The sequence below is a fragment of the Diadema setosum genome, chromosome 19 (genome assembly GCF_964275005.1).
Source record: "Diadema setosum chromosome 19, eeDiaSeto1, whole genome shotgun sequence".
Classification (NCBI taxonomy): domain Eukaryota; kingdom Metazoa; phylum Echinodermata; class Echinoidea; order Diadematoida; family Diadematidae; genus Diadema; species Diadema setosum.
This window is the reverse complement of record NC_092703.1, coordinates 31,371,522-31,399,214: the sequence shown is the minus strand read 5'-3', so window position 1 is coordinate 31,399,214 and position 27,693 is coordinate 31,371,522. Positions and strand designations below refer to the sequence as shown.

The window sequence follows — 27,693 nt, the reverse complement described above, 5'->3', positions numbered from 1 at the left end:
CTGTTGCAAATCTGACATTCCCTTGGGGCACCTTTTAAGGACTGCCCACACTGAATGCCCTTTTGTCCATGTTATAAGAAAATGTTCCATCTTGTTCTCTTAAATTCAAGTAGGAACCAGTCTCAGATTTCACTCCATATAGCTTAATAGGTATTTTCATGTTGTAAAAATAAAACTTGGAACTAGTCTGTCTTGTGTTAAAGTTTGTATGAAAATTTGTAGAACAAGTCTACTTGTCTCTGATATAAACCCTCTTCTCCCACATTAGCAGAACAAAAGAATAAAGTGATGACAATACTTTAATGTCATGTGGACATGTTCCATTCTTTATTTCTTTGCATGTACACAGTATCTCCTAATATTCACATATACAATAATGACCCAAAGTGCTTCCTACACATGAAATATTTAATTATAAAACAGCAGTACGGGGTATCAAATATTTACCAAACCTCAACCCCTCTGACGATATTTTTAAAATATTCAAAGGGTTTTATGTATAGATCCTGTTAGAAATATACAATTACTTGCTCTTTTGGTCATGAAGAATTTCATTGTACAAAAGAGAAAACATGAATGTTTTCCATGCACAAGGTAATCTCAGTAGTTTCACAAATATATTTCGGCTCAATATTCTACAAATGCTACATTATTTGACAATGTGGTCAGATATGTACTGTTTGTTTCATGCTTTTCACATTTTACATTATCTTTAAATATTTTCTTCTTGTAATTACACAGTTCATTAAAACAAGCAACTCTTTGGCTCTGAAGCTTTTTACACCATAAAGACTTGTGTGAATTTTTTTCAGTACGGATTTAATCCACCTAAATTACACATCCTACGACAGTCAAAATGCCAAAATTATACATTGGTAAAAAACACTCCATTGTGAGAAATATATTGTAATTGTTTGAAAATAAAAGCAAGATAAATGATAAAAGAACATCACCACACCAAATCCAAGGCTGCAAAATGTGTGACTTTCCAAAGCCATAATCGTGAAAATGTGGTGAAAGAAAAAAAAATAGAGAAAAAAAAACCATTAAAAAATATGCATGGTCTGCAGTACACATGATACACATCACTTTGATTTATGAACATTGGATGCATGAAACGTATTCAGCTAGTTCTCAACTTTTCCCTACCCTTTACATCAGAATTACTGTGTACTTGAAATGGGAGGAACATGAAGAGAAAAAAAAAAGTCGTGATTCACTCCCGGTAGTTACCGCGCAGTTAGCAAAAATGATCTATCTTGTGACTGCTGCCAGAATAACGAGCTTACAGAGCAGAGAAGAATCTCCCACAGCATCAGTGAAACGTAACAGATTGTCATATCCTTTCTACAGTTAGAGACCGTGTCCATCAGAGCTATGGGCTGTGCCCACTAGATGCCCCTTGTACAGTGAAGTATTTACAACATTCAACAGCTCAGGACAGGGAGGAAAAAAAAAATCCATCAACAGACAACACTGACAGACAGACAGACATACATACATACAAACATAACGGTAAAAATTATATCCTTAAATATAGACATGCGATTGCATAACATTTTGTACAAGCAGCACAAAAGAAACAGAAGACAGTCCTTGAACACAGACAGACAGACATTCACAGCCTGACAAACCTTCCAATTGTACTTTTCAGACTATTCACCCACTCCAGCAACATCAGTGATCGTACAAATTTTCTGTCTCCAAAACCGAAACGCTCATATTGAACCATCTCTGTATAGAATTTGTTTAAGCTAATCTGTGTGTAAGTGTTCACTGTAAGTGTGCTCATAGCAAACATAAATACCTCATGGGTTTTTTCAAATTATTTGGCTCCCCCTCTGACTAATTCTATGCTTTTCAAGAAGGAATAGACTGCAGTGTCCAAGGGGGTAACAGCTCACAGATAACACTTCAAGTGACTCATACCTAGGCCTATATTAGTAATGACTAACATAAGTGCAGACCAAAGTCTTCTATTACAACTCTACCTTGCAAATTTATAAAATCACCCTGTCATAAAGACTGAAAACTTGATAAAGCTTACTTTCAGTTGTAGGGACAAAGCCCTGACCATCCATGTTGTCTTGATTGTGGACACAAGCAACACGAAGATGAATCAAACTTTTCTTTTTCAAGTCCCGATTCTCATAGTCTAGCATGCGTCACTTCCGGTATAGCTGTAGTGAAAACAAACAGCTCGCCTGCACTACAGTACATGTGCAGAGCTCGAGCAGTGCGTTGGTGTTCAGAATCCTCGACCTACCATTCTTTCCTATAATTTGTCAATAAAATCTATTGTGGCTACCAGAACTGTAAAGAAGAACCATATCTGACAGTTTCATGGAATTTCAAAGCAAATTATGGAAGAAAAGTAGAATATTTTGACGCAAAGATACACCAATAGTAGGTTTGTTTTCACTCATGCTAAATACCTGATGTCCGACCATTAGAATATGGGAGACAAGCCATTACCAATATGGATATATCTCTCTTATCTCCGAATAGTCATGATTTGCCACGGGAGAAGAAAGGACTGACCCTTTAAAAAAAAAAAGAAGATAGATGACCCTTAAAAAAAAATTAACCTTCTTGTGTCTTGAAACTGAAATCACTTCACAATGACTTTCAAAATGATTGCTGCTTATTGTTTCAAAATCTAAGCCATTCTAGCACTATCCATTATCCTTATTTCTCCCATTAAAATAATTAAAATAAACAGAAGCTTTATCTTTTGCAACTCATTAGAATCAATCTATCTTCAATGAAGTCAATCTGTCACATGACATTCTCTCTCCACGTACCATGCAAGTGAAGTCATGGTATCTTCAAACACAGTCAAAATAAAACCCCTACTGTCTATGTTCTTAACATACGGAACCCTGCAAAATATACTTGAGCATGTACACATCAGTCTGTTATAAGCAATGCAATCAATAAGTTTAAGTCACCAACTTTGAAACCAAAACATATTTTTCCTCAAGAAAAACTGAATTAAAATTTGTCTTTGGTCATCTTCACTTGCTGTTGTCTATTCTTTTCTTCTTCTTTTTTTGAGCATCATTAAAAATCTAAGGAAACAAAACGAAGAAGAAAAAACCAGAAGTACTGCATCTGTGACTCATTCTAATGAATTATGCTGAATACCTGCAGTAGTACTTGATTTTTAAGCAAATCGCAATTACTTGTATTTCAGGCAATCTACCACTGAATACACTTTCGAATAGCAGAACTGGTTTTAAGTACTGATCAGTACGCAGGTAAAAATGCCAAGGAATTTTCAAAGGCTCAATGAATACGTTCTGCCCCGGCAGCATCTACCAGTATTTCACTTGATATTAAATAATATTCATCAAGTTTGACAATTTTATTATTATTTTACTAATCAATGGCTAGAAGGCATGTCTCATCTAACCCATCAAACCACTAACGACATATGAAGCATACTCCTAGATCAGGCAGTCCCTAGTACGGTCGAATAAAAGATATGAGCAATCCAAGGTTGTCCATAAAACTACCCCAAATACACTTCATTTTGCCTTGTTCACGACAGAAGGTACTTGTGAGCAATACCAGCATGAAAACTTTTGCCAACACAGTGCATGTGTTTGTGTGAGCGTATTTTCGGCCGGATCACACAAAAACGCAAACCTGATCAATCGTAAGGTATGCGGTAAGAAACATCAATCAAGAATATTCACCACATTCGCCTTTGACTATTGGCCTGAGCAAAAGATGTCTGCTATCAATGATATACATTGTAGTACTCTGATTTCACTCGCGATACAAATTCCAATGTATTGATGTCTGAAGCCCCCCACAGCTCCAAGTAGAAAATATGGATGATGCTAATTACTGCTACACAAAAACCATGCAATTCACAATGACTGTGGTCATTACGTTCTTTGCCAACTACATAATCTTGGAACTAATCTATTTGATCAAATGCCATTACATACTGATGGTATGGCATGTCAACCCCAACCCACTAGACATTTTGCAAACTTTTAGTTCGCAATTGATTTCTATGGCTAATCAATGTCCTGTAAATCAACTTCTCTTGACAAACTAATTTCTACATGATGGTTCTCACAGAGTATTGCATTCTCAGCGTTATTACACAAGTCTGCAGTGTTTCGTCCTGGACGGGTGCTGCAAATTCTAAAAGGTACATGAAGATAGCAATAGAAATGAGATGAGAAGACATCAATGTCCTGTGGGGGTGGGGGGGGGGGAGACACACCGTCTCCTCATCACTCATGAAGTACACATGGTAGAATTTTGAATGACGGACATCGCTTGGTGAGACAAGGGTGCTTGCTAAACGTACACCATCTCCTGCATGTCAAGGCTATTTTGCGCCGCGGCGCCGTCCCCTTCCGACCTCTCCATCTGCTCGGGTCCCGGCGACGAATCAATGTCGATGGGCAGCGGGTGCGGGTGCCCGTTGTCGTCAAAGAACCGCCGGAACGTGAACTCAAAGAAGGCGTGGTCGGGCTGCTGGCGGTGGCTCTCCGCCTCGCTGGGGTTGCTGTCCCAGCTGTCTGTGCTGGAGTTTGAGCCGTGCAGCTTCTCTGGCGAGACTGGGTCAAAGTTTGAGGTGTCTGTCGGGTGACGCAAGGTGGGCGTGTATGGGGCCTTCATCTTGCGGATGTTAGAGTCAAAATCGATGGTCTGGAAAAAGGGGTGGGACTTGATGTCCAGGACGCCATTCTTCCCTAACCGGTCTTCTGGCCCCGTGCAGAGTCGCAGGATGAAGTCTGAGGCATCCCGGCTGAGCTTGGCCTGTGGCGGGATGTGAAGACACTGTAGCCAGTTGATGACCTGCACACACAAAAAAAAGAAGAAAGATATACAGAAGTGAAATAAATGAAAAACAGCGGGCCATGACGAGAATTCATCTATCTGTCTGCTGATATAAACAACCAGAGACATGCAGAAATAATTCATTCATTGTCAGTCATCATAACATTTACATGGAAGATATTCCTTGAATGCATGTGACGAACTGCTCAGTAATGGCAGCACATATGCATCAACCTTTCTCTTTAAAATGCATGTCCTACCTGAAACCTGTGCACAGCAAGTTGAGCTTACTCAGTGAGCCATTGTATTACAACTGTACTGGTTCGTGCCTAGTGTGTTTCAACAAGACACACTGCAAAATGATAAAAATGTTTTGTGCCAATTTGAAAAGAAGGAAAAGAGGTTCCGACCATGAATCTCACGACAATGACTGTCTACTAATAATACAAGAAACTTCTGCAACCCTGTATATGAATTGTATACCAAAGAGCACAGGCCCTACCCCTTGCTCTCCTTGATTTATGCGGTGGCTAGAATATCAACCTCTATTTTGTGAATGTAAATACTGACACCACATTCAACCCGTCTTTCCATTCTGAACACACAGGGTTTATTCTAAAGGTCAGTTTCATCTTTCAGAATGAAGGTCATGGAGTGGTACCTTCCACTGCGTCTCAGCAGGTGAGTCGGCATGGAATGGGGGCTGTCCCACCAGCATCTCGTAGAGGATCACTCCTACGCTCCACCAGTCACACAGTTGGGTGTAACCTGGAAGAGAAGGTGAAACAAGGGAGAAAGGTTGGACAATCAGTTGACTTCAGCCAAATGTTACACTTTTTTTCATATCACATACTCATAAATGAATCAAACAAAGGGACTGCAGCTTAAATTAAAATAGAATTCACTGGTCATGAATGAAAATCAAAGCAATTATTAGTAAGCCTCCTAATATACTGAAAAAGGTCACTGTATTTCAGAGTTCTTTCTTACAAGCTACTGTAAGAGTGGAAATTTTGGTAGTGTTTAAATTTTCATGCATTTCATGCAACCAGACACTAGCACGAAAATAAAAGCATACAAATATCATTGCTTGTCGTATGTTGCGGTAGTTGATGTCTGGATTTCGTGGAATTAAAAACACGCGAAACTCTTCTTGACCGGCCGAGCGCGAAAATATCCACTTTTACAGCATTCTGCTAACAACTGCCATGGGGCATTTATGTACCTTTTGCTTGCTGCAAACAATTTTTGGTTTTTTCTGTTCTGCTTTAACAGCTACCTACAAGATGAAATCACTGCCCCACCCCCTTCCCCGCCCGACCCTTTCTAAGGTGCTCTTGAGCCTGAACTTTACCATTATCAATCCTCGTGAGAACCTCCGGTGCGATGTAGTTAGGTGTCCCCACCAGGGAGTGGGCCTTGCATCTCTCCTGCTGCCGTTTCCGCCGTCGCTCCAGGGTCTTTAGAGGGCGCTGTCCGAGCGTTTTGAGGTCCACGTCCTCTTTGCAATCCTTGCCGAAGTGCTGGCCACAGCGACACTTTCCGCCATCGTTGGTGTCGAAGGGCTCCATACTGTCCTGCCTGGCATGCCCAGCTGTAGTGGCATGGTAAGAGAAGAATTAGCATACTTTGCATTAAACATCTAAATCCTCACATGAAGGCGCTGCTCAGCGGCGACCAGTTGGCTTTCTCGTTTTCTTGTCAAACATGCCTGCACATACATGAGGTACTTTAAATCACACTCTTAATGCACCTGACATTTTGATGTTAGTTCAGAATAAACGAACAAAACCAAAAAATGCCATATATCTACGCAAGTTATAAATCAACAGCAACTGTAAATGGGTGACATACCATCTACAAATTTCCCTGCTGACATCTACATTAATACTTCAGAGTATCATTTGAATCAATATATCCAGACATAAGCATTTTGTTTATTATGTCATTGAGTCTAGAAACAAGCAGTTTTTTATATTGATGATTACGGCAAAAAAAAAGTTTATCACAACGTAAAATAAAAACAAACCCCATGATGGGCAAGACAAACTTAACTCCCCCATATTATCTACTTTCAAAGCCTACACTATATGATATATTTCAAGTGGTAGAAACAGGTGTTTATTGACTTACACTTCTGGTAGTACTTTGAGTCATGAGTCCACCTGAAGCCAGTGCAGAGCCCAAAATCTGTGAGCTTGATGTGGCCATCCCTGTCAATGAGGATGTTGTCTGGTTTGATGTCTCGGTGGATGAATCCCATCTTGTGGACACTCTCAATGGCCAGCACCAGCTCAGCAATGTAGAACCGCGCCAAGTCCTCCTCAAAGATCTCCAGCCGGATCAGGAGACTCATCAAGTCCCCTCCGGGGATGTAGTCCATCACGAAGTAGAGATTGTCCTTGTCCTGGAAGGAGTAGTACAGCTTGACCACCCACTCATTGTCTGCCTCAGCAAGGATATCGCGCTCAGCCTTGACATGACCTGCCTGATTGCGCTGGAGAACATCCACTTTGCGCAGCTTCTTGACAGCATACAGGGCATCAGTGTCCACTTTCCTGGCAAGGGCCACCTCTCCAAAGGCACCAATACCCAGGGTCTTAATCTTCTTGAACATGGACTTATTCATCTTTGCCCGCTTGAGCCGGAGGTAGTTGGACTCCTTCTGGTACAGCATGCGTCGCATCTGATCCCGGTCCACAGCTGAGAGATCAACGCGCTGCATTTCGGCCTCCAGCTGCATGCGGCGGGTTTGTCGCTGCCTATGAGACTTCAGGATGTTCTCCACATGCTGCTCCATGTAGAATTTGTATGCCTGCGGGGAGTACGTCTTGACTCGAGGCTCGTACCTCTCCTTGTGCCTGCCTTTGTTGCGACGTTCTGGAACGGGGGATTCTATCCTGCTTGTCTCCTGGGGCTGGGATTCACTGGAGGCACTCTCAAGCTCTGTGCTGTCAGATATCTCTGAGATCGGGGAGGGCGGTCTGATGAGAGGTGACTCAGATCTGGTGGAGGAGCTGTGGGTGCTCTGGGTGCTTTGACTGCTCTGAGTGCTGACTGTGTCCGGCGAGGGGCCTCGAGCAGGAGGTGCCTGATCTGGTCCATGAGCTGTCTGGAGAATAGGTTTCTGCACTGTGGTGCTTCTTACTGATTGTAAAATGGGTGGTGAAGTGTAACCAGTCCCTGCCATGGCTGTGGTGGTGCTGACAGCAGCAGGGACTGGGGTAGGCACTTTGAGCTGTGAGTCTTTGGGGATCATCTCCCCCATGTTGGTCTGCATGGGCAGAGCAGGCCGGTATGGCGGAGGAGGTTTGCTGCCCGCCTGCTCACTGTGTGGGTCGATGCGACTTATGGTCACGACAGCTGGCTGCGGCTGGTGGTGCTGCATTGGCTGAGGTTGGTGGTGCTGTGGTGGCTGAGTCTGTATCTGCACAACATTTCCACCCATGTGGGACTGAATGGGTTTGAACATGGAGCCACTGCTAACTTGACTCTGACCATTCTGTGGGGTTAATCTAGCTGCATTGTACTGCTGCTGTGTCATGTTGGGAGTCCCTCCTCTCTGCATTGGACCTCCAACGTGCCCAGCTTGTGCCTGGATGGTTGGCGGCGTTTGTCGGTGCTGGGTGCTTAGCTCATAGCTGGGGGGTGGCTGCGTCTTGGTTATCATGGCATTTATCATGTCCGGGCTGTACATGCCCAAATTCTTGGGCTGATTGTCGGGTGGCAGGATCATGATATGAGCTGAGCTCCGGTGCTGCTGCTCCTGTGCAGCACTTGGTGGCACAGAGAGATGGCTCGACGCACTGGAACCCTGACTAGTGTAGCTTACGTTAGACCCCGCGTGGGTGTTACGCTGCACCATCATTTGATTTGACCCTTGTCCAGCAAAGTTCCCACTGGGTACTGCACTGTAGCCCTTGGACTGCGATATGGTCTGGGCGGCTGCTGTAGCTGCTTGCACATTATATGTTCTCCCTTGGGGATACGGTGGAGGGTCATGTGTGGACATGGGTTCCGCCATATTCAGCTGTTTCCCAGATGAAAACGTTGTCGACGACGTTGTTGAAATACGTAGAAAGGTTTCTGTGCTTTCAATATTAACAGTTTGTCTCTTAACTGTCCTGTCCTCTGGATTTATGGTAATGCGGCTATAACCACCATCAGCTGCGCTGGGCACTCTATTCATTGTCAAGCTGGACACATATCCTGCATTGTCTCCATTGTGGTTAACATATGACTGAATCAGTTCCCCATTCCTCCCCACATGTAATCTGTTGTTTCCATAGGATCCACTACTGACTGGGGTTGTCCGGTCCATGGCCGGGCTAGTTCTGGGATGATTTGTGCTTTGTATGCTGTTCTGTACTCGGGCAGCATTTATGTGCATCTGCCCACTAGAGTCTCTTGAATTGCCAGGGTAGCCACTCAGCTTCATGGCATTCCACTTGGACTGCAGTCTACTGTCTCCGTTGGAAACGAGCCCTCCCTGGACGGCCAAGCCCTGTGAGTTATGGGGGTTGGTGTCACCAAGGGTCACGGTGGAGGTGTAGGATCGACCGGGGTACCCCGAAGGCCCTTGCTGCTGCTGGTGCGAATGATGGGCCTGCAGCTGGACCGGGGACCGCCCATCACTGAACGAGTTGTTTGACGATATTGACGAGGAAAGACTGCGGGTATTGTCACCACCGACATAGATTTGCTGCTGTGATGTCTGATGGCCATATGCCTGATTGTGGGCATCCACAGCTGCTCTGGTAGTGCTCTGCGCTCTGTCTTCGTAGCTGTGTTTCCGCTTGAACCCATAACCTGAGTCAGATCACACAAGAGAAAAGACAGCTCACACATTACTACTCTGATAAACTTTTTCTAAAAACATCTAAACTGCTTGTACAACTGTATTCCATCCTAAGTATTGTAAAGTACAAGAATGGAGCACTGCATTCAGCAAAATTTCACAATGTACAAGCTGAAATATTTTGACATAGGATCAAACGACTTTGCAGAATCAAGTCTTTCATACATCTTCCAACAGAAGACCAGACATTATTCATGGAACTTCATCCTCAAATTATTGTACATCAGGATCATCTGGAAGTAGTCCTTAAAAACGTACTGAGAGTTAATGCGAGACTCACACACACACACACACACACACACACACACAAGTGCTTCATGCACAAAGTTTTAGGGTGCCGTCTGTTTGCAGTGCAGTTTATCTGTTTATCTTAAAGGTTTCATGTTTCTTGTAACTGTTTCTTCCTTGTTGCTGCTGTTGTTTTCCACAACCCCACCAGTACTCACCTGCTGGATACGAGCGGAGTCCGCCATTGATCACCGGAGAGCTATCAGCACTGCTGGTGTAGCTGCCCTCCCTCGTGCTGTCCGGCGAGTCCCCAGGCTTCTGGTAGAGACGGGATAGCTGAGAGACCTTGCCGCTGCTCGGGACACCATCCTGAGAAACAGGATATGAAAACCAAGAATGAATCAAACTTTAATAGTGAAGAGCAACATGTGAAGAGTGCAAAACCAATGGCTGTTTCTTCAGCTTTTCCGCATTAGATACCAGTTGATTATTATTTTACAACACAAGTTTGCTGTTCATTGTATTAGAGACCTCACTGTAAAATGGGAGCCTCACAATATACTGGCAGCCATCAGTGGCGTGCCATACACTTTTGCACATGTACAACGTACATCATTTCTACCAGTGTTGACATATATACACATATACACTGTATAAAAAAAAGTATAGTCTTCAAACCACACATTTTTCTCAAGACACATCACGATTTACAAAATAAAAGTTCTAGATGTTTGTATGCCTGCTGTGTGTCTGTACATGGGTAGAGATCTTTAAGTTTAAAGAACAGGCTTCATACATTTGTACTGCCTTTTAAAATGAGCCTGTGCCTGATAGATTTTTAAAGGATTACCCATCCCTTTGCCCAATGCAAAGTTATTGTGAAACTGACTGTCTTTTACGAGGCCCTAATACTGAAATGAAAGATGGCTGTTCTTTTCATCTTCTTGAAATATGCAAAGTAAATGTAACATACAGTGTATACAATGTACAGGTGAGATTTGGAGAAGGCAATCACACAATGATTAACATCTTTACAAACCACATTACTGTGCAAGGATAGTTTGCTATGTTTATTTTGAGACAAGAAACTGACAAACTATCCAGTCAACAAAAACAACAAACTCTGTGATGAAAGATTTGATTATTGTTTTGTTTAGTGAAGTTTTTGCAAGTGAAGTTTGTCAATTTTTTTTTGTCAGTCTTTTCAATGTGGTAATTTGAATTTAGCTTAGCAATTATCATCATCTGTATGATTGATTTAATAAACAGATTTCTTTGAAATTCCTTCATTTTGCCAACACATCACCTGGGCTCTTTAACAGAGGCTATGGGGGGGGGGGGGGGGAGACAACTGGAATTTGACTCTGCTCTGGGTTTGATGTCACTGGACTGAAACATGCGACAAGCATCCCTGGCATGTGCCGTGACTCTCTACTTGTACTGCACACATAGTCTGAGACGGTTGTTACCGATCGGCATTGCATTCTCAGCACTCTCGTCAAACTGCGTGACCCACTTCTAAATATCCTAGCTATGGGCAGTGTTGGCTCTGCCTGTTTGCCCATAGCGCCTTCCGTCCAGAGTCACATAATTTTATGTAATTATATAATGCAGGCCTATCTGTACAACTCTTCTGGACAATCTGTGTAGTCTTAACAATACTTTGGTTACACTGGACTACAATTGTACTCCTTTCTGGCATACAAGTCCTCTGCCTATTGATAACACGTACAGGATGTACAAATCTACAGTATAGTCTTCACCAGGTGGGGCAAGTCTAGTAGAAATATTTACATCATGTATTCAGAGCCTTTGCTTTATTTGGCACCTGAATACTGAAAATGTGCCCCACATTGGACATGGTTTCGAGTGATTCACTACAGTAGCACTGTTAGAAAAAGATCCGTACTTACATATATCTACATTCCAACAACTAGACAGAGCATTAATTACATACCAGGAACTGCTTGCTAACATTTGAGCTGCAAACAATGTAGGCCTACAATGCATCTTAGTGATGGTTACTAGTGTATATTGTACGTGTGCATTAGAGCAGGGAGGTGGGAACGCACCTCCCTGATTAGAGGGACAACAGACACCAAAGTTGAGTTTACGATTTTAAAAACATTTTTGGGGAAATGAGCAAACTTCATTTCTATGTACATGCTGTATATACAGCGTGTACAATGTACATGTATTCCAAAGCACAATATGGTTTGATGGATGTAACTCTCCTGCAGCTGCTTTGTGGTGTATGATAAATCACAGTACAGCCTACAGATTATCACATTCTGAAAGTAAAAACATAGAGGAAGGACATAATGCTATCATACGACTCAACATGACTGCCAGCAATACTGTATATTGACAGAACTTTACATACGTACAAGTTGTATGTTCTTGTTTTCTTCCTATTGGATCAGACCTACACTTGTACATACTGTACAGTACATGTAAACAATAATCCATTTTTATAGATCACATGGATGCCTTACATGTTGAAGATTGTTTCTTAGATCTTATCTGATTCGATTTTGGTGGCATTGCCATTTTTCAACTTTTTTTTGGGGGGGGGGTGGGAAATCATGTCAGCCATGATAGCAATACAGAAGAAAAAACAAAAACAAACAATGCTGTCATGTACAATGTACATGTAGAGTTGTTATTTTTTTTAATAATATGTCAAACTACAGGCAGCGCAGACAAAGTGTAGTAAATCTCCTCTGAGATGGAAAATCCCATCAGATAACAAAAAAAGGGAGCAGATGTATGCAGAGAATACAAAGAGCACATCAGGTAATTCTACATTTAATGGGGGAAAAAAAAAAGAAGAAAGCTCACAAATAGGTTTAAAGTCTAGTCCCATTTATACTGGGTACCCACAACTGCTTGACCATGAGAGGCCCTAAGAGCACAGGAACCCTTCTACCTGCAATTTATATCAATGCTTCAATGATGTACACCACATTTTACATTCAAGTCTGGCCTAAACTTTAGGCTAAAGCCCTCAACAATGCTTGGGCATTGTCAGTAATTGTATCATGGTCAGGATGAGTTTGTAAAGAGGTCTGGAACGACTCATACTACTCCCACTTGTGCTCAGCAGCTCCCATCAAAAGTATGTCTGGAATGTGGCACGTTTCCTGGCTCTATTATTCCTCCTGACAATAGGACCACAAGACTTTGATCTGACCTATTTGGTTTGTTGCTTGCTGAACTAGTCTGTGCCTGCGCCTAATAGGAGACCCACAACACGCCTGTGCCTGATCGAACAGAAGCACAATGACGGAGCCACCTGCGGCAATCTGAGAATATTAGCCGTAAAGCAGGCTGAGCTCTGCGAGACTAGTGCCTCCCCCCAAACTGGAATGATTAGCCTTGCTGTTACACAAGACACCTTACCCAGAATAGCGTTCAAACTTTTCAGGGATGTTACATCCTTTGTCCGCTCCAAGCATGAATAGTATTTGGCTGACAATTGTACTGACACCAAGAAAGGACATGAATTGGATTTTCGCTTTTTGTTCTTTTCTGTTCTTATTCTTCTCTTCTCTCTCTCTCCCCTTTCTTTCTCTTTTTTTTTTCTCTCCCTCCCTCAACAGAGCTGGGCAAATACCTGTGTTGCTATGAAGAGAGGATCTGTAAACTCAAAAAAAGCTGGACAAAGGCAGGCATCGGACAAAGTGGAACATGATGGCATAATGGGCCCTCACAATCTTCTCTCCTAGAGCGTGACAGCTCTCTGGTGCTGCTTGTCATATTTTCCCTATGATTCATTTATTTGCTCAGGTACAAGTAGCAGAGCTCTGGCATTGTGTCACAGTGTGGTGGCATTGTCCGGACTTGGTGTTAAGGCATTTAAAAAGATAGTTAAAAAATTTTTTTTAAAAGACCTCCCCTGAAAGATCCTTTTATAAAAAACCATGTGAGAAAGTGGCTGCACGGTGAATATAAATACAGTCACAGAAGGACTACAAACAGAGAATACATTTATGTTGGTAACAAGTATACGGTTCTTCAGAGGACCATGTTAAAAATCTTTTCCAGAACATAGAGGACAGGTTGGCAAAAGTCCTTTTGGGTGTACCTACAAATGGCAATTCAAACTCTCTTTAAATGAGAATTTGCACTTAAGAAAGAAAGAAAGAAAGAAAGAAAGAAAGAAAGAAAGAAAGAAAAAGAAAACCCTCTGGCAGTGACACATGAGCTTTATAGGACATGTTATATTGTAAATTGTAGAGCTGTACTTCAAGTGGAACTATGTATGTACATTGTAGGCCTACATGTACAAGCAAATCCTATTAGATGTAGATTTTTCATATTTCACATATGATGTATACAAACTGTATCCAGAATACAACATGTACAATGTAGGCCTACAAATTCTCTTAAAGTACAATGTATGTGTACAAATGTACGCTACAATTTTGTAATTCAATTTGTCAATTTGCACAGTGCAGTACACTCCATTCCTGATGTTTAGAATTAACTTTTCACAAAACTTCCTACTCAAACTAGGGAAATCCCCCCCCCCCCAAAAAAAAAAACAAAACAAAACAAAACAAAAAAAAAATCTTCAAGTTTGTGCAATCTGAACATGTTAGCATGAGTTAGGAGTGGGTACTACTGAACAGGTGGCTGTATACAACATGTAGAGCATGGTGGCCAATTTCATACACAAAATCATTGATATTGGACAGGAATGTACAGTATAGGCCTACATGTAAATCATAAACTGAGGAAGGTTTTGTATAATGTGGCCTGGAAGAAAGACTATTCAGTTTCAATCTGAAGAAAGCAGAAAGCAGCAGACTCAGGAATTTGACCTTTTGGCCAGGTGGTTGCACAAATCAAGGCCAGGGTCACTGGTGGTTTGACCTGCCAGATGTTATCTCAAGCATTCCCTCCATGCTATAAAATACAGCTCTGTTCAGCTGACTTGTGGATTTTCCATCAACTTTCACCTCCCTCCCTCAGGGCTGGGGAATTGAGCCGTCTGGAAAAGGGGGAGGCCAGCTTTGTTCGCCACTAACTTGCAACATTCATGGAAATCTTTCGCAGGCAACCAAGAATGGTACTCTGGTGCACCATTATGGTGCAAACAGAATTACTTGATGTACAAATGTACATGTACAAGCATACACTACTTCGGACCATCGTTTTGCAACAGCAAGAAGTGGGCTGCACATACATCAATGTGTATTCCATTGTGTGACAAAATTGTAACTGTATTGCACATTTACTTCATGAATACCCCTTTCAGGTAATCGTGGATGCGGATAATAGGAGCACTAAGTCGTAAAATTTCGATTACATGAACGGGAGAGGAGTAGAAAAGTGCGCATTATTTTGATGCTGCTATTATGCGCATAATTGCAGCATGAGGAGTAGATCGAGAATACATGAACGCGTTTTACGACTTATCCGCACTAACATTCCACAGTTCGGTCAAAGGTCACTCGATTTCCCGCACAACCGCTGATTGCTGAGCTTGAGTGCGCGAGAGGTGTGCATACACGTGAGGATATTCACCGGAAACATTACGTCATTATAGAGGCGTGCGCCGTAACCATGACAAATAACTCCGTCCTTCGCACCATTATATGAACGGGTGCTCGTAAAAGTAGTGCGCACTTCATGGGATATATGAACGCGATTTTGACTACTTCATCCGCATTATTTGGATGCGGATAATTGAACCGCGATTACCTGAAAGGGGTATTAGATTTCTAGTGGATAAGCACCATGCGTCAAACATTAGGCCCTACATGATCTTTAGATTGTGAACTCATTCTTTTCAGAGGGTGAATTGATGGAATTTCTCAAACAATAGGGATTGTTTTTCCTTTTGTCTTCCAAGAATTTGCATACAACGTACAACTTCGTACCGGTACAGCATGTACATAGGCCTCCTGTATACACCTGGTACACTGTTGTACGTCTTGTTCCTGTGTATACTGTACAATGTACTGTACATGACACACAGTTTCAGCAGTTGGATAGTACAGTATGTGTACTGGTATAGTCACAATACACTGTATGTTGTACATCAAGAAAGTTTTGAAAGTTGTAATTACATAAATGTAGGCTCCTATCTGCAATTCAGAGCATACAAAATGTACCCCTAGCTCTTTAATGTACATAATGCCTACACTTGACACTTCTACAATACAGTACTGTATACACTGTATTTGCAACAAGCAAAGGTGTACTAGGCCCTACACATGTCGGGCCTATGTACAGAAGGAAGAATTCAGGTGCCCTACCCTTCCTATGAAAAATTCAGAAGTACCAATGTGAATTTGTACAGTTGTAACACCATATCAATTACATTTACATGTATGTGGTACACATGTACACGTGTATGTACATACATGTACATTGTATGCAGTTCAGCATGGAAATTTCAAGATTCAGCCATCTTGGCATACATTGTACTGACCCCTGAACCACTGTTTTGACCCATGACCTTTTCCAATCCGCAGAGACTGAATCCATACAGGTGTGCAGTGTAGATACAATCACAGCTGCAAATACATATCTACACACACTTATTGTAAACTGCACGCACAAACGTATGGGAAAGTCTGCAGTAGTTTCCTTTCACTTTCTACCTCGGGCACCCCTAATCTGAATGTGTCCAGTGGGAATTGGTCTTTCTTTCAACTGAATTAATTGTTGAATCACATCTACTGTAAATCTTCAATGCACATGATACATGTACAGTGTAACTGTGGTATCTGTATCTACACAGGTCTAAGACTTTCTTTTTCAATATCAGATTGTTATACACTATAAACGGGACTTATTATTCACTAGTAACATCAGCTACAATGTACACTGCAAAGCTGTATGGCTACAAATCTAAAACCTCTATAAGCTGATCAAATCTTAAACCTCCATCAGCTGTTAATGTGACCGTGCACCACAAAACAAACAAAAAGTCGCACCCCTTGATTTTACGTAAGGACTCAAAACAGGTGAAATGGGTCAACCAAGTCAATCTTGAGTTCTTCACATTTTCTGAAAGAGCCATCTTTCTTCTCTATAATATTCAATTTCCTTTGGGATCATAACACGAATGGGAAAGTGTGTATTTAGCAGTTTTTCTACAACCCCTTTATGGGGGAGAGTATAATGTATAAGAATGATCAGGTACAGTACAGTACTGTACATGTCTTAGAGGCCTCTTTTCATTTCTTGAAATCGTTTGTACACTCTTCACTTTCAAGTCTAATAACTTTTGAAAGGATAATGCTCCTGTGTTGTAAGTTGGCATTAATCATGGACAAAATGTGCTAATAGAACATGCTCAATTTCAGATTAATCTGATAATCCCTTCGTTGTCGCTTGTCCCGTGGTTGACATCCTGTGTTTTGTCCCTTTCATCACACAGCTAGCGCAGTAGGCCTACACTTTATGCCAAGATGTTTCCTCCTCGTTTGGTTCCAGACGGAACTTTGAGGAGTACCTTGAAGAAGAAGTTTCAGCATACTGTACGAGCCTAATCATGTACAATGTATAGGCATCTAAAGAGAATTCCTCTGAGGATTTTGGTGATAATGCTTTTGTACGTACTGTATTTCATGTTGAGTACACCTGTTGAAAATCCCAAAGACAAGCATGCATGTACTTGGGAGTTTAAAAACCCCAAACCCAAACACAAGCATACAACCTTGCACAAAATTAGCTTTCCGTGATTCATTTTTTTTCCCTATGAGTACACAATAGTTATGAGAAAAAAATGAAACCTGCACCAACCATTTCTACTAAACTGCATACTATGTGATGTATACCCTGTAGCTACAAATACAAATGTGTTTGATTCAGATTCAACACAAAACTGTGACCTTTGCAATACATTCCAGGTTCCACACTCATAAGCTTTCTGAGAACGAAACAGAGGCTCTCAAATATGTTAGATAATCAAAGACAACACAGAATAATAGTGGAGGAATGCTACGTAACAATGGCCATCTGTATGTTCGTGGGCTATTCTCAATTTTTCCCCTCTTTTTTTCATCACATTCCAAGAACACACTTGTTCCCAGCATGCAGAATACTTGCAACTGTGCCTGGTACAAAGCACATTCTGCATAAGGCTGCACTACGGTTTCAGGGCATTGTACGTACGATGTAGCAGACCCTCGCCCTGTGTGCTTAGCGCATTCCCTCCCCATGTGTCATCATCTTCCACACATTGTACGAATAGTTGCGGCTGAGCAAAGGCTCTAGATCTACAGTAACCCTGTGTGATATGCCATGCCCATCCACATTGTACATTTGTACATTTTATACAGTTGTACAGAAGCACTGTGTACTGTACTAGTACAGTTGCATGAAAAAGCACACAACAAATGCAGGTGCTACATTTGTACATAACTTCTTTTTTTTTAACCACTTGAACGGTCAGGCAGGCAAACTTTCATACACTTGTATTGTTGCAAAACCCTTGTCCGAACATTTATTTTATTTGCCCCCCTCCCAAAAAGTCAAAAATTATAAGAAAATGATATAGAAAATAGGTTGTACAAGTCAAGACCTTCATATAATACAATCATTGGAATGAGCAGTACACTTACTGTAGGCCTACGTGTTGATTTTGCAGACTTAAATACATCATGGAATATTTAACAGACTTGGTTTGATCAAATGTTACAGTGTACATGTAGTAACATTGCATTGCATTGAGATTTCTTTACATGAATATTGGAAAGTTGCTGAAATGAAATTAATGTGTTGCATGATCACTATAAAACAGATGAGTTGTTATCATGGGGCTTCTGTAGTGTATGGTTGATTTCATGGGTTTGGGGGTGGAGGAATGTATAAAAAAATTAAGATGGCTTCAACATTCTTTGCTGCCAAATTTGGGCAAGTATTCTCACAGCTCTAAGAGTGAGACACTTGCCTGACTTTGATTTTCACTTGCCCCGGGCAATTGGGCAAGGACTTACAAAATGTACACTAATGTACAATGTAGGGTTGGACCTACTACTAATCGACCGCCTAATGTTTATTTGCTTGATAAGAATATTTAACACTGAAATTCACGTAAAAAACTTGACCTACGTGATTGAGAAAATCCAGCTCTATCAAATGCCATTGTTCCCTTTTCGATTCGAAGTTTCAGTGCAAAAATATCGCCGACGAACTTGCGTGGCCTCGTTTCAGCTCCCCGCGGTAAATCGCGTTTTTAGGATCGACCGCTGATTTTGCATTGACAATGCACGTAAACCGAGTTGTATTGAACACCGTGTTGTACGAAGCTTTTTAGAAGCCTTTTAGAAACTTCCATAGACATTACATTGTGCTGTCATTATGATTCGGTGAAAATATTCATTCGAAATTTTGTCCTTGATTAAAACCATTAATGAAGAGTGAATTATCGCGTTTTCCCACACCATCCTAATCTACATTCAAAGCCAATCCATTTTTATGTGCTTTGCGCGCAGAGAAGTGCGTATTAAGTGTTCAGTGCGCGAATTATACGCGGTCGGTTTCAATAAGGGTGGTCGATATGTAGTAGGGCTACCATACATATTGTATGTTGCACCTTGAAGTGTATCAAGGCATTAAACGATTGGATGACTCTGTTGAACAAGAGCTGCACAACATTTAGTCATGTTGAAATAGTGCTTGTCTTACTGCTTATCCAGTTGAACTGCAAAACTGTGTCTACAAGGAAGACTACATTGTACATGTATACTAATGGGCCTTTTAAATTCGACATACAACAAGTGGTATGAGGTTCTACAGTGTATAATACGTACACTACAATGTACCAGGTTTAATTTTTAATAGTTACTCTGCTGATAATATCAACAATACACACAGTATACACTGTATGTCACAGTGACATGTACATTGTATCTAGCACAATCAGATGGCTTGTAACCATACACTTTTGTATGTACATTCTTTTCGACTGTAATGTAATGAACATTGTACAGTGTATATTAAGCTTTGTTTTAATACCGGTTTCACATTGGCTACTTGCCATTTGAAAGTACTGTACATGTACAGTGTGTACAATGTAATAAAAACTTTCATGCCTGATGACTGTATAAATTATGCAGATATTCCAAAAAGCCATTAAAATGTATTACAAACTGTAGTACAATATTGTATGTACAGTACCTGAGGTTTGTTAGAAACACAAAACTGCTGGATCTACAGTCTCAGATTGATTTTGTGCACAATGTACATAATAACAATATTGCACATGACACACTCTTGCAGATATTATATCCAATAGCAAGTTTTAAAGGTAGGGAATCCCATTTGCATGCCTTAAATGAAGAGTTGTATAAATACAGTGGTATGTTGAAGAGAGTATCATTTTAGAAACTCCCATAAAGTATTGAAAGTGGAAGGTAACATTTAGTACATTTTTATTGACCGTTAGATTTTGAATTGAATTTTTTCAGGGCTCACCGTAAATTCCAGTACATTACTAGGCTACCTTTGCAGACCCATGCACTGCATGTGTGTCCATCATGTATATTTTGTGAAGAAAGTTCATCAAAACTTACAAACATTTCTATTCTTGCCACACACTCTATATGATATTACATCAGCTCTTATACTTTTAGATTTGTGTTTATAGATAAAAAAATACAGAAGACTGCAACAAAAAGGCTTAAGTGTGGCTGACACACAGAACTACTGAGTAGTTGAGTTTTGTGCATTATTCAAATTGTAGATAACTGTTGACTTCCAAATTTCTCAGCAGTGGCCTAAACAAGTCCCCTGAGGTTCATATTTAATGTTTGCTGCATTTTGAGAGGTCTGTAAAAGGTATCCCCTACCTTTAAAAAAAAAAAGAAAAAAAAAAAAAAGAAAGGAATTCTGCATGATAGACAGTATACAACATACCTATACAGACATTACAGTGTACAGTGTATATAATGCCTTAAAACAGCCCTAAAATCATGTCATGTGCATTGATTTCCAACTACAGCTGGCTTTAAACTGATCATGATTCACAGGGATACATTTGTATACACATGACCCCAGTCTACACAGTCTTCAAACACTCGACCCCCTAAGGTTAAAGTGAATAGTGCATTGACTTCCAGCTGTGCCCCCGGAATGTGACGTCACCAATATCCCAGCCACGCAACCCCCAGCGCGAGATCAATACTTGAGGAATGCAGCGCAATGGGCCCAGATAATCCACAGCCCATCTGCACTCACCGTGTCACTTTCATCTTCAAGCATCAGAAAGCTGTGACAAAGGGCAGCACTCAAAGCAGCCCTTTACTACTAATCCCCCTAAAACTCTTGGAATTTCTTCAGCCAAAAGAATTTCTGTGCCGAATCAATAACAAGCCATTGTCTCCCATCAATGAACTGAATAGTTACGACTTCTATACTACATACTGCCACACTGTAAAAACACAGATTTGACTTAAAATAATTTGTTATACCTAGTTTTTCATCAATACAGGAACACACATCCATTCAATTTGTTCATCTACCTTCACATGTACATTTAAAAACATAGGATAATACAGGATGGTAAAAGCACATTCTTCAGTGACAAAAACTGAACAGACGTGCCTCTTTTTCTGAACCATCACATTTTCATTCAGCTAAGTGAATGTTCCAGATGTACACTGTGTGGCCCGCAGTCAATACAAATTTCTAATCCTGACCTAGTTAATGACTGAACTTCACAATATTTGTTTGTTTGTCCTTTTTCGCTGTGAAAGAATACAGAAAACTGCAAGAGTTAGCAGCAGATTAAAAAGAAGTTTCACTTTAGATACATTGTACCTGATCTCAACACACAATGAGGATTTATAAACAGCTGTACAACATGTACATCAAAGATATTTTGATTAATTCCTATATCAGGAAATGAAGAAAGAATTCATTCTCAGGAAGTATCTGGGAGAATTCTGGAAATCAACGTGTCTGCACACACCAAAAAATAGAAATATAAAATAAGAAATAGAAATAAAAAGGAAATAACATATAAATAAATCAATCAATAAACAAATAAACAAACAAATTAATAAATAAATAAAATCAAAAGTACATGTATACTTCCAGTACAAAAGAATTACTTCTTTTTGTAACAATCATAACCAAGGAAAATCTTAATGTGCATTTGTTCTGGTACACTTTGAAATCATAGGCATTTACTTATTTTACCAATCCCTTTGACACCTGTTAGAGGGCTTGTTTTTGTTTTTAGGCTGCACAAGCAACATCTTTAATATAATGTAATCATATTGTATTTTATTTCAAGGTTCCTTCTGAAAGTTGAGTAAAATATATGCAAACATTGCATTAGTGTAACTTCCAAAATATTGTCTGATGTTGTCAAGATTTCATATTTTGTTTTATTTTTCAGGTCTGATGCTTTAAATTTAGTCAATTCATTCACAGATTTCTCTTTGACGTCACTTTTCCCTAAAAGCGTCCTTGTTTCCTTTGAGAGACAAACTGACATTGCACCTGCAGCAGCAGTTTTGGAAAAATAGTTTCTACATGTACCATCTCAATTTGATTAGATTAAAGGGACTGTACAGTGCTGGTTGAGGTGGGGGATTCAGGTTTATAGCATTCCTAAATGAGATAAGTAGAAACCTCTTATGACATATGAAAGAGCATGTAATTTTAAGAAGGATTCAACGTTTATTTGATGAAAACTGGTTTTCAAATGGCTGAGATATCAAAAAAGTGATAATAATAAAAGGCGACAGGCCACGCCTCTTATTAGGATCTCTTTGTTTCACCTTGTTTTTGGATATATCTCAGCCATTTCAAAACAGATTTTCATCAAATAAACTTTTGACACCCCTTAGAATTGCATGCTCTTTGACATCTCATAGAGTGGTTTCTGAATATCTCGCAAAACGTTAAAAGCTAAATCCTCACCTCAACCAGAACTGTACACACACTTTAAAACAATGTATAGTGAGCTTTCATTCCAAACATATCATTTTTGAATACATGTAGCACTCTGCTCAGATGATAGTCTTCACCGAAACAGAAATTTTACATGGAACGTGAAGTACTACAAATGTACATGGTCTGAGAGCTGGAGTTCTAGGAATACTGTTAAGCCATATATTTTGCAGGGTTGTTATATTTCCAAATTTCCCACATTGGGTGCTGTTGGCGAATTTAAAAAACCACAGATCCTAACTATACACAGCCCAGTCGCTCACATTTTTACAGCGACTGGGCTGTGTATACATGTAGTTAGTATGATCCCATCATGAATGCACTATGCATATGTTTTTGTTTTTGTTTTTTGTTTTTTTTGGGGGGGGGGGGGTTGGCAAGAATGAGCTCTAATATCACACTTGAATTAACTCACCTCATCAATGAGAATCGGAGATGGGTGCTGAAAGTTACTTTTTCCCACATTGCCCATCACCGCACTATCTGGCCCGTTCATCTCGTGCACCAGCAAACTGTTTCTGATACTGTCCAGTTTGTCCTTGTGTCCGCCGAAAGCCAGTCGACTCCTGCCCCCTTGCTGGTGCCGCAGGGAATCCCCCTGCCCATTGCCCACTCCTCCTCCTCCCGTGGACTGTGAGTTGCTCCCGTTGGCAAAGTTGCCATTTTGTGAGGGGTTGCCGCCGCTGCCCAAGGAGTCCCCCGACTGATTCACTTGGAGGTGTTTGAGACTCTCTGAGATGTCGCGCAGCATTTTCCTGTGATTGCCGAGGAAGATCTGCGGCCGACTGCCGGCCGCTCCCTTCTGCATTGCGCCCCTTTGCGGTCAGCTGGGCAGATGCCGTCCAAACTGCAAACTCTAGTTTCACTCAAACAAAGTGTCTGAAAATACGTATCCTCAGTAAGTACACAGCACTCTGAAATAAATATATCCTGGGTAAATTCCCACTATATATTCCATGGAGGTGATCCTAAAGTGATACTCGCATCCGTAGATACCTAGTTGGGAGAATCAAAATGAAGAGAGAATAGAGAGAGAAAATCTGTCAACATATTTCCCACTACAAGAATGATCATATGGGGGAGGAATCATATTACAATGGTACTTCACATGCTCAGAAGCAATATCATTAGGAATTTGAACTGTTTTAAGATTACTTTTTTTTTTTCAACTGCACACAGTAGAATTATTCAAGTATGTTCTCTGTATAATAGGTCTTCCTTGTAATGTTAAATACACCAGATGCACTGAAACTGGTAAACATCAAATCTACACAGTAAGTAATTCAACATTGTGTGTGATGTCCTCCGTCAGTCCCTAAAAGGAGAGTTAGACTTTGAACCATGAAAACATCATTACAGTGTTTGCCCTGTACTGATCAAGGTACAGTACTGTACAATTGTACTTCTCTTGCTGTAAATTACACAAGTCAGACTGCAAGGTAGAAACAATAATCACTTGTCATTTTCTCTTTTCTACCAGCATCCGGCTGTGAACACCTACTGTACTTTCCAGTATACAAGATGTACAGTAAAAGTGTATACAATATACAGTTGTACTTGTACAGTAGAGTCAGGCCCATCATAACCCAGTTCATATAAAGTGAAATGCTATTTGTGTGATGTCTACAAAATGTAAGTGGTGTTTGATATACAAAATTATTTTCATGCATTTTTGCTTTGTTTTTCTCTCTGCTTCCTCTCATTCTTTCTTGCTACTCAGTGTACCACATACAATGCATATAAATGCTATTTTCCCCACAAGATCTCACTCTAAAACTGGATGAGATTGTAATTTCAGAGCAGTTGGTAGCAAAGGAGATTACGCAAGGTGCATATTATATCCCATTGTACACAAAATCTAGTGCTACAATGCTGAATCAGCAAAGTAATAAACATTGAATCACTAATCACGTCCAACTACCGCTGCACTTGCACTGGGAGGCATTTCATAGAAATGTGTCTGTGACATACTCATTAATAATTTTTTTAATCCATCACCATATCCTGCAAATTGGTTTCAACTGTACTGCATAAACTGCCTGTACTGAGCTGTACTGTACTGAAATGTACTGTAAGTGTAATCTCAATTTTCTCGGAGGCAAAATACCAAAACTGGCAGAGCCGTAAAATATGCATGTTTTTAAGATGTGAATAAACCCAATGAGAAAATCAATTTTCATGAATTCCCATGTCCTTTAACACAATGGCTTAAGTTAACACCTTTGTACACTGTACATCATCTGGCAGCCTTTTTAAAATTTGTTTCATGAACTTCATTTGCAAAATGAATTAGGATTACTGTTATACAACACCATCACAGTCACATGATGTAGACTACACTATGTATATAGTTTTCATGTGGACACAAATGACAAGCACAATTGTAGTGCTGTAAAGTTGTAGAACATTCAACCACCTGTAAATTGAAGACCATCAACTACTACTCTGCCTTTCTCATCTACAGTTGTTACTTATATTAAAATCAGGTGTTTAAACTGCACTAATCTGTTCATATGGCATCTCTACCGACGCTAATAGATCATTTGAAATTAAGCCATCTAAAATGCAACCATACTCATACATTATACTGCCATCCAAAATGTGACAAATATTTGACTTGAGTTTTGACTAATCGTCAGTATCCTTTTGGCGCGCTGTCAAATTTTGGCATGGGTGGTCAAATTCAGGTATGAGAAACTGAACCATAATTGAACAATGTAAGATCATATGCTTCTAAATATAATCAGTATGAAATCATTTCAAAACAGGTCTCTATCAGATCTACAGTTTGTACAATGTACACAGAACATTGCATTCCAGATATTGTGTACATACATGTATTAATTTGGTATTTTAGACATCAGTTCTTCCATGTAGCAACATTGTATAAAAGAAGTCATAAAAAAGATACAAAAATAATAATGACATCAACGAAAGGAACAATTATACCAACTTGAGGGTTTCTAGATCCTAGTCCCTTGCATGGATAGTTCAAACTGCTCTGTACACAGCAGCACTTAATTTAGTGCAGTAGAGTTCCCGTTTCAGTTTCTATATCAGGGACAGAGTTCCCACACAAAATGTCAAGAGTCTATTAAACATATGATCCCATGAACAAGGGATGATGATTTTGGATACACAAATCAGTCATAAAGACCAGGGCATAAAGGCCGCGGCCTGACACCGTATGAAAGTTGTCAGCCCCAACAACTTGTCAGTCTTTTGACAATCATTTTTAATAGTGTAATACTATTTAATACTACTACTAGCTATGGTCCATAAAATTAGTAACAGTCGTTCTACTGACAGTGACCAGAGCTTCTCAGCCAACCAAAACCAAGGATTTGACTGAAATTGTCTGAGACTCACGCTCACCGAAAACTTGTCAGGTCGAGCCGACAACTTTCATGAAACAGTGCCCAGATGTCGATTTTTTAAATCCCCTTCACTGCCGATTCAGTTTGTCATCTAGCTACCACGCACAGGCACAGTGCAGTGGCTTGTCGCCGAGTTTGAGTAGGTCAGGTGTTCCACATTCCCACAGAAAGATTAGGCTACTTTGCAGAATTCTGGGGATTAGGCCTACTGTGTACTGGTTGAGTAGCAACACTATTATACAACATGTAGGCTGGTCTGTTGTGAGTTTTAAAGGGATGGTACAGTACTGGTGGAGATGAAAAATTGGGCTTTTAACTTTTTGCGAGATACCAAGAAAACAATTATGATGTAGTACAGAGCATAAAGAGGAATTCAAAGTTTATTTGATGAAAATCCGGTTTGGAATGACTGAAACATCCAAAAACAAAGTAAAACAAAGCGATCGTAATATTAAGTGTGGGTCCCACACTTTATTAGAATCACTCTTTTTTGTATATCTCAGCCATTTCAAAACCAATTTTCATCAAATAAACGTCGAATTCCTCATAGAATTACATGGTCTTTCATATTTCATGAGGTTTCTCATTATTTCACATAAAAATGTTAGAAACCTGAAATTAGGTCTCTACCAAAACTGTATAGACACTACGGTATATAGGATCGGTCTACCCAGTCATTGGGTGTCCGGACAGGTTGTGGGACCGGACTCTTACTGTCACTGTAAACATGGTAAAGTGCGTCTGGTTTGAAGACACGCCTACGTAAACAGTTGTTTGTCAGTGAGGAGCTGTGTGTAAATGTGTATTCAAAGTACAATGTAAAATAAGCAAGTCAGTACGCGAGAGTCTAAAGTGTCTGGACACCCAACCCCCCATCCTACGATCCCAAGAGCCCCAAACTGAATTTGCGAATTCGCATGTATCGTCAATATCGATGTGTAAACTTTAAATTTTACTGGTCTTTACTGGCGACTTTAGGCCTAAGTTAAATTTACTGTAAATTTACAATAAACATGAAATGGCCATTAAATTTGCATTACTAACATTCTCACCTCTTAAATATACACCAAATCGCCTAGATGCGATAGCTAAAACTCGAATGTTTTACGGGGGGAACCAGGGAGAAGCTACTGTCAAGTATGCTGTGAAATTCATGATTCCTGTTGATAGCTGCTGAACATAAACAATGCATGCTGAGCAGTCGACACGGCGGTGGCCATATTGTTGATGACACACACGCACACACAATCCAAGTTGTGTATGCGTGACAACATGTAGCATAAAATTTCACACGATCACGGAACAGGTAGCTCTACATTCCACTCGCACATCGGCACGATTTTCTTCAAAAATGTTCCATCCCCGGGCAAACTGGAAGTATTCTCCCGTACAATCAGGATTCCATAGGATGTTGCGTTCCTCTAGTGCACTTTCAACACTATCTAAGCAAAGTAAGGGTCACTTTCTACGTGAATTTACGATCGTCTCTTGTCCGTTCTCCGG

The 27,693-nt window shown here is 40.4% G+C and overlaps 1 protein-coding gene across 1 annotated transcript; it reads right to left on the bottom strand.

The window, feature by feature from the left end:
* Window positions 1-305: 305 nt before the first annotated feature.
* LOC140243036 (uncharacterized) lies at window positions 306-27,693 on the bottom strand. The gene is made up of 8 exons (XM_072322775.1): window positions 27,243-27,693; window positions 23,229-23,809; window positions 13,509-13,516; window positions 10,111-10,247; window positions 6,940-9,615; window positions 6,161-6,400; window positions 5,468-5,574; window positions 306-4,824 (listed from the first exon to the last, which is right to left on the bottom strand). Exons 2-8 carry the CDS (start codon window positions 23,619-23,621, stop codon window positions 4,321-4,323), a joined length of 4,065 nt encoding a protein of 1,354 aa, XP_072178876.1. The 5' UTR covers window positions 23,622-23,809; window positions 27,243-27,693; the 3' UTR covers window positions 306-4,320.